At 35.6% G+C, this 13,693-nt stretch overlaps 2 protein-coding genes across 2 annotated transcripts in view; one reads left to right on the top strand and one right to left on the bottom strand.

Annotated features, from left to right (window-relative positions):
* The window catches only part of LOC106869388 (fatty acyl-CoA reductase 1), a 422,225-nt gene that overhangs the window by 304,457 nt on the left and 104,075 nt on the right, over window positions 1-13,693 (top strand). The window lies entirely within an intron of this gene.
* Window positions 9,240-13,693, bottom strand: part of LOC106873124 (fatty acyl-CoA reductase 1-like) — a 39,120-nt gene continuing 34,666 nt past the window's right edge. Inside the window, exons 4-5 of the mRNA XM_052969541.1 lie at window positions 11,864-12,041; window positions 9,240-9,909 (exon numbers count right to left, since the gene is read on the bottom strand). Coding sequence (XP_052825501.1) covers window positions 9,808-9,909; window positions 11,864-12,041 — 280 coding nt within the window. The 3' untranslated portion in view covers window positions 9,240-9,807. The remainder of the gene's footprint in view (window positions 9,910-11,863; window positions 12,042-13,693) is intronic.

Below are 13,693 nucleotides of genomic sequence, written 5' to 3'. Positions count from 1 at the left end.
TATATATATATATATATAAAATCAAACAAGTAACAGGATGACTTTATTCGATTTTATTCACCTTACTTCAAGCTGTGCAGATAATACTGGACTGACTTAGTGCCTCAACTTAGGTACCCAATTCAACTGAATCTTAATTATTTCTGTGTGTGTGTGTGTGTGTGTGTGTGTATACATACATATATACTGTTATAATGTGCATCCTCATCCACTTGTATGTTGTTGCTAGCCTTGTAATATTCTTGTTGCCACTATTATGTTGTGGCAGAATTTCCCATCTTATTATCTTGGACTTGTCTATCATGTTATCTGCAATATGACTTGTAACATGTACCTTGACAGTAACTTGAACTCATATATAGCACACACTGACTCCAACTGAGAACTCGTACAATGACTCTACTACTACTACTGACCCCCAACAAGTACTGACTGTTTGACTTTATAATGGTTCCATCATACCACTTTGTCATGTGGGAAGGGGTGTACCATTTTCACTACATCTCCTGTTGTTTTTTTTATCTTTGGGAAGCAAGTAATTTTATTTTACTTTATTCACCCCTTCTTTCTCTTTTAGCATTTTGTTTTCAACTTAATTTTTTCCTTTTCAGTGTCTATTTGTAGAAACTGTGTTCTTCCTTTTTCTTCCACTTGTATGCATGGATTCAACCACCTGTAATGGTGTTGTACAGCCATTCCATATGTTCTAATCTGTCTGGTTCATTTTCTATGAATCACTCCTTCAACTGGTTTGTGTCATTTTTCAATACCTTTTCTGCTTTTAATTTCTCCTATATACTTTGCAATTTGCTTTCTTTCCAGTACTGTCTTCTGCTTTTATATGACTTCCTGTAAACAATATCAGCAATTTTGAAAAATTTTGGATTATCTTTCCTGGTACTTTTACTTTCCACATCAAGTAACAGTTTATTAAAAACTGATTTCACCTGCCTTGCAAACATCTGGTGAGCTTCCTGCTGGTGTATTGGGGTTCAGTGTCACCCTATATACCCTTAGCAATTGCTGCAGAGTGACTTCATCTGTGACTTCCTTGTTTGCTTTTCTCAAAGCTCTTTTAAAAATGTCCACAAAATGCTCTGCCTGTCCATTTGATCTGAGATGGAGAGGAACTATCATTTTATGTTCTACTGTGAACATTTCACAGCATTTCCTAAATTCACTGGACACAAATTATGTTCCCTTATCATATACAATCACATCTGGGATGCCAAATCTTGTGAATAATTTGGAGCTTTTGCACTTAACAATTTCCAGCCATTTTGTAAAACTTTCAGCTACAACTAAATAGAAATAACCATTTAATGGATCTGCAAAATTGATATGTAGTCTTGCCCATCAACTTTTTACTCCTGGCCAGGGCTCCCATTTTTTAGTAGGCAATTTTGCTGCCAAAGCACATTCTCTGCAGCCTTTCACTACGTTTTCAACTTCCTTGTCCATCTTCGGCCAATACACATAACTACGCACAAGCTCTTTTATCCTTGCGGTCCCCGAATGTCCAATATGGAATTCTTTCAACATTCTTTTTTGTAAAGTCTCAGGTATTACTACCCTTTGGTCATACATTAGTACGTTGTCACATATTGAATATATGTTTAATTATTGCTGGTTTTTTTTACCAAAAGTGTGTGTCACTTTATCTCCTCCAAAGTTATTGGCAACTCTTGCGCAATGTTCTTAGGGCTGCTATTACTGTATCCTCGATTGGTTCTTGATTTCTGGGTATTAACCTGCATAGGCTGTCAGCATGTCCTAACTTTTTTGAAGGTAAATATTTCATTGGGTAGTCATAGTTTAGTAGTATAATGCCCCATCGCTGCAACCTGTTTGCTGTAGGTAGAGGGATTCCTTTCTTGGATCCATAAATCACTAGCAACAGGCTTTGGTTTGTTTGTAGTCTAAACCGTCTACCATGTATAAACCTGTGGAACTTTTTTATGCCAAATATTATCATCAATGCCTCTTTTTCAATTTGGCTAAGATTTTTTTCTGCTGGCAATAGTATCCTTGATATGTCATCTTCACTTTTGTGTAGGAGTACAGCACTTTCCCCGTACTCACTAGCATTTTTTGCCAGTATTGTTTCCAGCTTCAGATTGAAGTGTGTAAGCAACAAGTCTGAAGTTTACATGCTTTTTAGTTCCTCAAATGCCTTCTGGCATTTTTCTGGCTAAAACCATTTGGCATCCTTTTTTAACAGCTCATTTAGTGGAACCCTTGTGTTGTGCATGTTCAGGAGATACACTTGATAGTAGTTTACCAAGCCTAAAAAGGCTTGTAACAATTTGATGTTCACTGCGGAAGGCATATTCTGTATTGCTGTTGCCCTTGATGGGTTTGGCCTTTGTCCCCTTCCATCAATTACTCGACCCAAATATTTGATTTTTTTCATCAAAACTTCAGACTTTTCCTCTGTTAGTCTAAACCCATATTCATTTATTTTTCCAAATGTTGCTCTACTGTCTTGCTCTTTATCAAAATATAGTTGACATAAGCAATAGTGAAGTCGCAATCATTTAACATTGCGTTCATCACTTGTTAGAATATGGCAGGTGCCACTTTTACTCCAAAAGGAAGTCACTTGAATTTATACAATCCAAATGATTGTTAAAAGGTGAGCGCAATCTTCCTCTACCTGTATCTGTAGGTAGACTTCCATAGAGGTCTAACTTTGAATAAATTTTTGCTCCATTTAGTTTTGAGAACACTTCTTCTGGGTTTGTTAATGGATAGTTGCGTTCAAGTAAACTGTAATTTAATCCAGTTGAAAAGTCTGCACACACTCTTAGTTTATTATTTTTTTTCTTTACATAAACCCTCACAGCTGCTCAGTCTGAATGGTCGACTTTTTCAATTGTAGCTAGACTTTCTAGTCTTTCTAGCTCTTTATTAACCTAGTCCAATACTGCAAACAGCACGTTCTGTTTGGGCCTAAAAACAGGTGTTGCCTTTTCTATTACTGCAATTTTTGCTTTTGTCTTAGTGCAACAGCCTAATCCTTCCAGAAAAACATTTGGAAACAATTTTTTAATTTTTTTTGTCTCAGTTGTTCAACTTCATTAGAATTTTTAGCTGTGCTGACTACATTTTCATAGAGAACACTAATGGAGGTGTACCACTTTTTAAATAACTCCATGCTTTCTGTGCCAAATAGGTCTAGTGATTTTTTGAACACATAAATGATTGTCCTTTTCATTTCACCTTGAAAAGTTACATTACAAATACATTCACTGATGAAATATAATTTCTTTCTTGTAACACCATATGCTACTTTATTTGATTTAAAGAATTTTGGCTTACCAACTTGTCCCCATGTTTCTTCATTTATGATAGTGATGTCACTATCCATGTCTAATTGCATTTTGACACTAGTGGTTTCGATCCTCACTTCATGAATTTTCTGTTCGTTATACAAACATTTTTCTCTGATGACAAACTATTTTTTCTCGTTTGATCCAATTTTTAATTTTAGTTCTGCAGTGCAATTTAACCTATTCATGCCGATCGTTCGTTTAAACTGACACTTAGTTTATAAGGGTATAAAACAAATACTTGATACAAATTGTGATTTGTGTATGATCTGTATCAAAAAATGAAACATGTTCTTAGCACATATAGTCTGTTTGAACAACCACAGTTGTGCAACATGGCGAGTACAAGCAGGACACGCAGTAAATGGTAAGCCAATTATTTCCAATTATTTAATTCTGTAGGCATTATTGTGGTTTCTTATGTGTTTTTTTAGGATCATAGGTGAGATGACTAATATTATTTGTTACCATTTGTGATTTATGTCATAAACAAAATAAAATATAACACCTTGCCCATTATAATGGATATCTGGCAACTTAGACATAAAACAACACACCTAATATTTTATGCATGTTGATATAGCTTCACATTATAAATAGCCAATATAATATATTTGAAATAGTCTCTGGTTTTTATTTACAATAAATTTTGCATCCACACATCTCTATATCATTGTAATTTTTTCTTTCAGTCTTACAACAGCAAAAGCACTAGCATTATTGGAAGAGTTGAGCAATAGAGGCGATGTTCACATGGGTCTCCCTCACAATATAGAACTCTCCGACGGCAATAGTGATGCTTCAGATAATGAGGTTCAACTGAAAAGAGGGCTTTTGGAAACTGATGCAGAAATTTCTTGTCGACAGGATATGCCTGAAGAAATTGAAGTTGCAGGAAATCTAAAACAAACTAAATTCAGTAAAACAAGAAATTGGTCGATCATGTTTCAACTTCATGTGAGCCTGTAGATATATCTGAGGAAGCAAAATCTTGCTCAAATCCAGTAGATCTTAGCTTGTTCTTCACAGATGAATTACTGGATGACATTGTAGAACAAACAAACCAATATGCTGTTCAAAAAGGTAAAGTTCTGAATGTATGTAAATCAGAGCTGTATGTATTCTTTGGTGGATTGCTTCTGTCAGTTCACTGTCCACTCCCTAATAAAAGAAGGTATTGGTCATCTGAGAACAATGTTCCAAAAATTTTACAAAATAGCACATAGTGAGACAGATTTGGGAATATATTGAGAAATATCCATTTAGTGGATAACACCAATGCTTCAGGAGACGATCATGCATTCAAACTCAGACCTCTACTTGACCACTTACAAATAAAAATTTAAGGAACATGACGAAAGTATGATTCCATATTATGGCAAGCACTATGCCCAAACAATTTATAAAAGGGGAACCAATTCGGTTTGGTTTCAAAGTTTGGTCCCTTTGTTCTCAGCATGGATATATGCATGCTTTTGACCTCTACACTGGTTAGAAAGACAGTCCCAATAAAACTGAAAATGCATTTGACCTAGGTAGAAACATTGTCCTTGATCTCACTGATGCTGTAGGAGTACAGGCAATAAAGGTTTCAAAATATTTTTTGATAACTATTTCACAAGTATTCAATTGATGGAGAAACTTTTTGAGAAAGGAATATGTGCCTCGGGATCCTGCAGAGGAAATAGGATGGCTAGATGTCCTTTCAAAACGAAAACTGAAATGAAAGCATACCCCCAGAGGAACAGCTGACTTCAAGTCTACTTTGAATATAGTTACTGTGAAATGGAAAGATAATAACGATGTTGTTCTGCTATCAAACTTTGAAACCTATAAAATGTTCATTGTTGCGCGCTATGATAGGCCTCAAAAGAAATATGTTCCAATTCTACAGCCTGAAAGCATCCAAAATTACAAGTATATATAGGATTTGTTGACCTTCTGGATCATAACATCAGTTCCTATAGGATTTGAATGCGGCAAAATAAATGGTGGTGGCCTATTTTTTCATATTTTGTATCTGTGGCACCCAAAATGCATGCATCTTGATGAATAGAGCAGAGTACAAAATTACATTATACAATTTCATTGAAAACATTTCTTTAACTCTATTGAAAAAGTATGGCACTCCAAAGTTTCAAAGAAAATGCACCTCTGCTCATTTGAAAAACAATGCAAGATATGATGGTGTTGAGCATTGGATTGAATATATTCCAAATGAAAGGAGATGCAAAGAGTGCTCTGGGAAAAGTCATTTCATATGTGAAAAATGTGATGTAGGAGTTCATCCCAAATGTTTCAAGAAATATCGTGTTCAGTAAAGCTGTATAGTTTCATTTCAAAAGGATATATTTTACAAAATAAATTTTCAGTTTTCATTGATATCTTATTTATGTGGACAGGGACTATTTTCATAATAAAGTTATGGTCAGATATAATACTTTTATTCGTCTATAAATAAGTAAATTGCACAGTTAATGAGCTTATTAAAGATTCATATGCACAGTGCCTAATGTCCGTTATAACTGACAGTGATTATTTCAGGAAATATCAAATGGATTTCAATGAATTTTTTTTCAGTTGATATTTAGGTCTGTGAATTTTCAGACAATTCCATTTACAAGAAAAATTTCGGCACAAATGGGTTGATGTATCCTGCATTCCCACAACAAAAACACTTCGCTTTTTTGAACAGACACTCTTTTCTCAGGTGCCTACCACCACATGCTATACCTGGGTTTATTTCTTGATGTATATCATGTTTTTTGTGAAACACTTTATCCATCTTCCGATTCTTCCACACTGGTTTTATCTGTAAACAATCTCTGCATTGGATGTCTTCTGTGTCGTGCCCTACTTTTAATATCATATCGCACTCTTCTGACAATTTCTGGAGAATTATAACCTGGTTCATTTGTAGCTTTGCAAGAATTTTCATTCTGACTTCTGTTTCTTTTTTAGCAGTAAGTCCCTGAGCAAAAATTAGGCACTTGAATGAGTCTGGAGTTAGTTTATCCAGTTTAAATCTCTCACACTCTCTGTTCACTCTACCTGCATATGTGGTAAAGTCTTCATCATTGTTTTTCTCAGTGTTCAGACACTTCAAACGTGTGTTGAACAACGATGTTTTTTCACTAAACATCCTACAAAGAATGTCAACTGTGTCTGTGAAAATTATGTCAGAAACTTTTTTAGGCAATATAAAGTTACAGTATTTCTCATGCTCTATCGTCACCAGTTTCCTCAGAATTAGATGTGTTTTCATTTCATCCATCCAGTCTTGGCATTCATTTTCGAAAGCTTTTTCAAATCTTCAGTAATATGCCTCAAAAGTGATTCCTTCTTCCAGGTCATACTTAAATTCATTTAATGAATTTGCTACATGGTCTGGCAAAATTGTATTTTCCAGTTTTGTTACTAACTTCATTAGTCGTAGCTTTTGTTGCTGTAACATTTGTTGTTGCTCTTGTTCTTTGAGTTGTTGTTGCTGTTTTTGCAACTCAACTAAACCCTCTAACAAGTCTTCCATAATTTTACGAATTTTTCATAAAATATATACAACAAAAATGTTTGTTACTCCACTGTCGAAATTTTAATTTCTCCATGTGAAAAATTTTTCAACATCATCCACATCAACTGTTTATTTTCTTGTGAAAAGAATTTTTTTTTTTCAACATTGTCCGCATGAATTGTTTATATCCTCGTTGCCACTGTTATAATGTGGATCCTCATCCATTTGTATGTTGTTGTTGAAACTGTAATATTCTTGTCACCACTATTATGTTGTAGCAGTATTCCGTGTCTTATTGTCTTTGACTCATCTAACATGCTAGCACTGATAGTTCTGCAAGACAATGACTTGAAATGTCTACCTTGACAGTAACTCGAACTTGTATGTATCATATAACTGCACTGACTCCAACTGAGAACTCATACAACAGCTCTGCTACTACTGACCTCCTATAATGACTGATTGTCTGACTTTATAGCGGTTGTATCATACCACTTTGTCATGTGGGAAGGAGTGTACTATTTCCACTACAACAGTATATATCTATATACATGTTTGTATGAATACATTTGTATGTGTATGTACGAGGGGGTACCCAAAAGAAACCAGAATTTTGCAATATTATTTTATTCACTTAGTTTTACATATTTACACTTTGCCTCCAAAGTATTCTCCATTTCAAGCAATACATTGGTCCAGATGTGTTTTCCACTGTTCAAAGCAATCCTGGAACTCTTGCAAAGTGATGCCTTTTAACACCTCTGTCATTTTGTTTCTCCACCTCTTCCACATCTGCAAAACATTTTTCTTTAAAGGACTGTTCTTCATTTGGGAGGAACAAAGAAAAATTGCAGGTAGCGAGATTGGGTGTATAGGAAAGGTGAGTAAATGGGGTCATGCCATTTTTTGTCAAAAACTTTCTCACATGAAGAAGGTGTGTGAAGGTGCATTATTGTGATGAAACCACCACTCTTGGTCAGGGCATTTTCACCTCATCATGTCTCGCAAACACTTCAGAACTTTTATGTCTGCTTAACAGTTTGACCAGGAGGAACAAATACTGTGTAGACAATTCCTTTCACATCGATGAAACAAATCAAAATCATCTTGACACTGAACTTCACTTAATGCACTTTTGGGGAGCATAGTGACATTGAAAGCTTCCATTGACTTGATTGCTGCTTCGTTTCTGGGTCATATATTTAACACCAGCTTTCATTCCCAGTGATGACCTTCAAAACAAGGTTCAGATCAACTTCCAACTGTTCTTTCAGTTCACGACACACATTCAGTCATAACTGCTTTTGATTTTCTGTGAGCAAGTGAGGCACAAATTTTGCTGCAACTCTTTTCATTCGTAATTCCTTGCTCAAAATTCATTGGCAAGAGCTCCAGGACACACTAGTCATATTAACAAGTTTGTCAATTGTTTGACAACAGTCCTCCAAGATCAGTTCACGAATTTTCATGATGTTTTCTTTCACTCAGGAGATTGACTGTTGCCCTGAACAAGGTTGGTCTTCAAGCAACAAGTGACCATTCCCAAAGTGTGAGAACCACTCATAAACTTGTGTTTTGCACATAGCAGCATCCTTGTAAGCTGTTTGAAGCATGACAACTGCCTTGACTGCTGCTTTCCATAACAGAAAACACAATTTCACAGAAGCACACTGTCCCTTTATTTCAGCCATCTCAAAAATTGACGAAGAGGAGAGAAGCACTGCAAAATCAGGAGGCACCATGTGGCAACATGACTTCACTCAATGCTGCTGGTTAATAGACTGATGCTTGAGGGTTCAAGTGGCTTCTAGTGGCAGAAGCCTGAACTACAACAGGTTTGTCCCACACAGAACGCTTCCGTTACTTTTAAGTATCCCCTTATATTTATATTGAGTGTATACATATGTATGTGTTTTGTATGCATTTATATATGTGCATGCATTTATACTTATGTGTATATATACATATGTGTATGTGCATGCTAATATCTGTCTTCATGTGGTCTATATATATATTAACAGGTATAAGAATATACAGCTATGTGAGTGTGGTGGTGTATTTTTTAGTATGTTAATGTTATATGCATGTCCTTCTCTGTAGTTGTCAGTATTATTTTGGTTTTACTACTCAACATTGAGATAGAAAGTATTTTAAGGTATGGTTAAAAATGTGATTAAAATGAAGGTCCATAAGCTTTTATTTGTGGTCTTTTGAACTTTTAACTCAATTTGAAGATTTTTGTTATTCAGTACGATTTCTTGGTTTAATCTTTACATCTCCAGCTGTCTGTTACCTATTAAATTCATTTATATTGTACTTTTTATATATACGTTTGTATACTTATTAAAACTTTTTTTTAAATATTTATTTAAAAAAAAAAATTTTTTTTTTGTGCGGGTGGCACATGAAATGCACCATTTTGAGCATGGCCGTTGCCAGTACTGCCTGACTGGCCTTCATGCGGGTGACACGTAAAAGCACCCACTACACTCTCTGAGTGGTTGGCATTAGGAAGGGCATCCAGCTGTAGAAACTCTGCCAAATCAGATTAGAGCCTGGTGTAGCCATCTGGTTTCACCAGTCCTCAGTCAAATCGTCCAACCCATGCTAGCATGGAAAGCGGACGTTAAACGACGACGACGATGACGACGAGGTGGTATCAGAAAGTTCCTGGACTAGTTCTGTAGCACACCAACAGATGACAACACATGATTGCGCGCACAGTGAGAGCTATCAGTGACCTTCATGAGGCAGTGTGCCAAGTGAAATTACTGTGTTTACTTCACAAGTTGTGAAATTTGTGTTTTTGTGATCACATGTATGCTGTAGTCTGCAATTTTTGTAATGGTCAGGAAGTTGGAACAAAGAGCCATTGTAAAATTTTGCATTAAGCTTCTGCTACAAAGACAGTGTTACAGAGACATTGAGCATGCTTTGGCAAGCTTATGGCGATGAAGTGATGGGTCATACACAATGTTTCAAGTGGCACTTCAAAAAAGGAAGAACATCCCTGGAAGACGACGAGTGATCTGGAAGATCTGCACAAAACCAGATTTCATGGGAGGGCTGCAATCAGAAAACCACTACTTTCAAAAACAAACATTGCAAAGTATTTAGAGCGGAGTAAAAACCTACAGAATTGGTCTCTAGAGTAGTGGAAGAATGTTATTTTCTCGGACGAGTCATCCTTTACCTTATTTCTGACTACCAGCTGAGTATATGTGTGGAGACTGTCAAAAGAAGCATTTGACCCAGACCACCTTCTTCCAACTATTAAACAGGGGGGAGGATCTGTGATGATCTGGGGGGCTATATCTTAGAAATCTGCAGGCCTGATAGTTTCCTTTCATAGCAGAATTAACAGTCAAGACTATTTAAATATTGTATATGAACAAATTCATCCAATGGTTGTGGAACTGTTTCCGGAGGGAAATGCTATCTTTCAGGATGATAATGCACCAATTCACACAGCTTAAGTTGTTACTGAATGGCACGAGGAATATTCTAGTGAAGTTGAACATCTTATCTGGCCACCACAGTCCCCAGATCTCAATATTATTGAACATTTATGGTGCATTTTAGAAAAACAAGTAAGGAGTCGATATCCTCTTCCATCACCACTACAAGAACTGGAGACTGTTTTAGCTGAAGAATGGACAAAAATTCCTTTGGAAACAATTCAAACTTTATACGAGTCCATACCACATAGAATTCAAGCTGTAATTACTGCTAAAGGCAGGCCTACCCTATATTAAAATATATTTGTTTGAAATTTTAAGGTGTTTCCATTATTTTGTCCAACCCCTGTACACTAGAAAACTGAAAAGCAAAAATGTGTCCAAAAAGATTTAAACTTAGAACCTTCAGGAAGGAAACAACATACTGCAAAGCATTATTTTATCTGCAGATTTGATACAATTCTGCCATCCACCAATTCTTAGTTTTGTAAAATAATAGTTTTTAACAAAAGCACGAAGTTACAGATTTTGGAGGGCAAGTACAGTTAATTATATTGAATCTTAGTACCTGATTGGTATAGACTTTACTGACCTTGGAAGGATGAAAATTGAAGTTAACCCTGGGAGAATTTGAACACAAAGTGTAAAGACATAACACAAGACCACAGAACATCTGGTGCTCTACTGTTCAACAATAGGCACAAGGCCTGAAATTTTGAAGCAGGGGTCTAGTTGAATATATCAACCCTAGTACTTGTTGAATACTTATTTCATCAAGCCTAGAAGTATGAAAGGCAAAGTTGATCTCAACGGAATTTGAACTATAAATATGAAGAAAGACCAAATGCTGTTAAGCATTTGTCTAGTGTGCTAATGATTTTGCTAGCTCACCACCTTAATTATAATTCTTTCTACTATAAGCACAAGGCTTGAAATTTTGGTGGAGAGGTAAGTTAATTACATTGATCTCAGTGCTCAACTGATACTTATTTCATTGGCCTTGAAATGATGATAGGCAAAGCTGACCATGACATTATTTGAACTCAGAATGTAAAGACAGCTGAAATGCTGCTAAGCATTTTGTCCAGTGTCCTAATGATTTTGCCAGCATGTAACTGTAAATAATAGTCCTTTCTACTCTATAGTAGAAAAAAGCATGAAATTTTGGGTCAGGGAGCTAGCTGATTACATTGACCCTAGTGCTCAACTGGTACTTATTTCATAAACTCCGAAAGGATGAAAGGCAAGTCAACCTTGGTAGAATTTCAACTCAAAACACAGAGATGGATAAAATGCTTAGCAGCATTTTGCTAGCATACTAACAATTCTCCCAGCTCACCACTTTCACCATGATGATAATAACAATTATTTCTATGATAGGTACAAAGCCTGAAATTTTGAGGGAGTGGCATGCTTGATTGATATTTTATTTTATTGACTCCGAAAGGATAAAGTTGACATTGGTGACATTTAAACTCAGAATGCAAAGCTAGAAGAAATGTTGTTAGTTATTTTGTTCAATGCAGTAGCAATCCTGCCAGCTCAAAAATTAAATTACTTACTGGAAGTGGTTCTTTCCAAGCTGCTCCCACAATTGATGGTCTAACAATAGCCAATGGTAAATCTGAACCTTCTTTATATAGCAGATATTCAGCCAACTGTTTCGTGAAAGTATATGTATTAGGTTTCTGGCCAAGAAGTTTCGGGGTTATAGCTGATAGCATATCGTCATCCATCCAACTGGAGAAAATAATAGAACTTTTGTTTCAATATTAGCACTTATTACATGTCAAAATAATGAAATACACAAATCATTTTATTTACAAATAATTACAAGGTTTCCATGCTGCAAGCCAAACAAATAGTTGCCTACCACTGTTAAGAGTGGTCAACAATACCATGTATGATTTCTAGTAAGATTCACAACCACTGAGATATAATTATCTTCACCATGATATCAAACTGATGTAATTTTAGTAGGTTAACTACTAAAAGATAGCTATCTTTCCCAATATATTAAACTTCGTGTGAATTAGGCTGGTTAACCATTTAGGGATAAATATCTTTAGCAAGATATCAAGCTTGTGTGACTTTAGATATAACTAATGGCTTAGTTGTCGAAAAGGTAAAGAAGAGATAATGCAACCATTTAAATGGTTGAAATGAGGTGATTTAAGAGGCATATAGTGCGACAAAATTGAAAGTATTCTATATTAGTCCAAAATAATTACTTTGTCAACTGCTAATATTGGGATTCAATTATGTAACTAAGGAAGCCATAGAACAAGAAGATCTTTTTTGTTTGGCTGCCAATTTTCAATCTCTTCAATTTTCGCTCAATTGATTTTGTAACTACCTTCAGGTCACCCATGGGCAAGGTGTAATACCTGTAAGCCCCACCAAGATCATGAAATACTAGGTTGGTGTCTGGCAGGGTAAAGTCTGTCTCAAGGAATGAGGGTGTCTCTTAAGCCTTGGTCAGCAACCCCTTCAGAGATGGTGTCTCAATAAAAACACTGGTGTCACCTCACCACCACAATCCTCTCTGAGTGAAAAAGTCAAATACAAATGTATTGAACAATAGTATGAATAAGGTTGTAACTGATAAAAGTGAAGATCTATCATCCAGCAGGTGGCCTACTGCACAGCAAGATAGGCCCAGTTGTAATCTAGCTATTGCAGTATGAAAGAAAAGAAGAAAGATAAACTGGAGCAGACTGAATACAACTGTGATGGAATGTTACATCCAAAGTGAACCTAGTAGATTTGGTTGCATGGACAGAATGAGAGAGATATGGCTTGAAAGGGGAATGTTTGATGTAACCCAACAGAGATTAAGCAACCTGTAAGTCAGATAAAAATAAAATGGCTGGTTAACAGAGGTACAAATTGAAGAAATCAAGCACAGAATCTACCAGATGGAAAACAGCAATGTAAAACAAATAGATGTCAATGACATTGAAGGCAGAGACATGGAGGTTCAGATACCACATATCACAAGACCCCTAAATGTACACGATGAATTAGAACATAACTTTTCTGATGAAGAGCTGGTTATTAGTGGTAGACTACATATTATCCAGTCAGATGAAAGAAAAATGTTACCAACTATAATAAAGATAAACTTGTGTGGCGTTCTATAGTGATATCTAATCCAAGACTTGGTTAACTATCTGTATATCTCACTATTTTGTACTTCTTTATCTTTATTATTGATATGACGATGATCATGAAAGACAAGAACAACTCTAAAAATAACAATGACAACAGCCTAGCCATCATGACTACAGAGGGTAATCACTATACAGACAAAAACAACAACCATAGAAAGAACAGTATCATCACACATATACATACATATATATATATATATATATATATATATATATATA

This window comes from Octopus bimaculoides, chromosome 7, assembly GCF_001194135.2.
Source record: "Octopus bimaculoides isolate UCB-OBI-ISO-001 chromosome 7, ASM119413v2, whole genome shotgun sequence".
Classification (NCBI taxonomy): Eukaryota; Metazoa; Mollusca; class Cephalopoda; order Octopoda; family Octopodidae; genus Octopus; species Octopus bimaculoides.
This window is presented reverse-complemented; position numbering and strand designations above follow the sequence as displayed.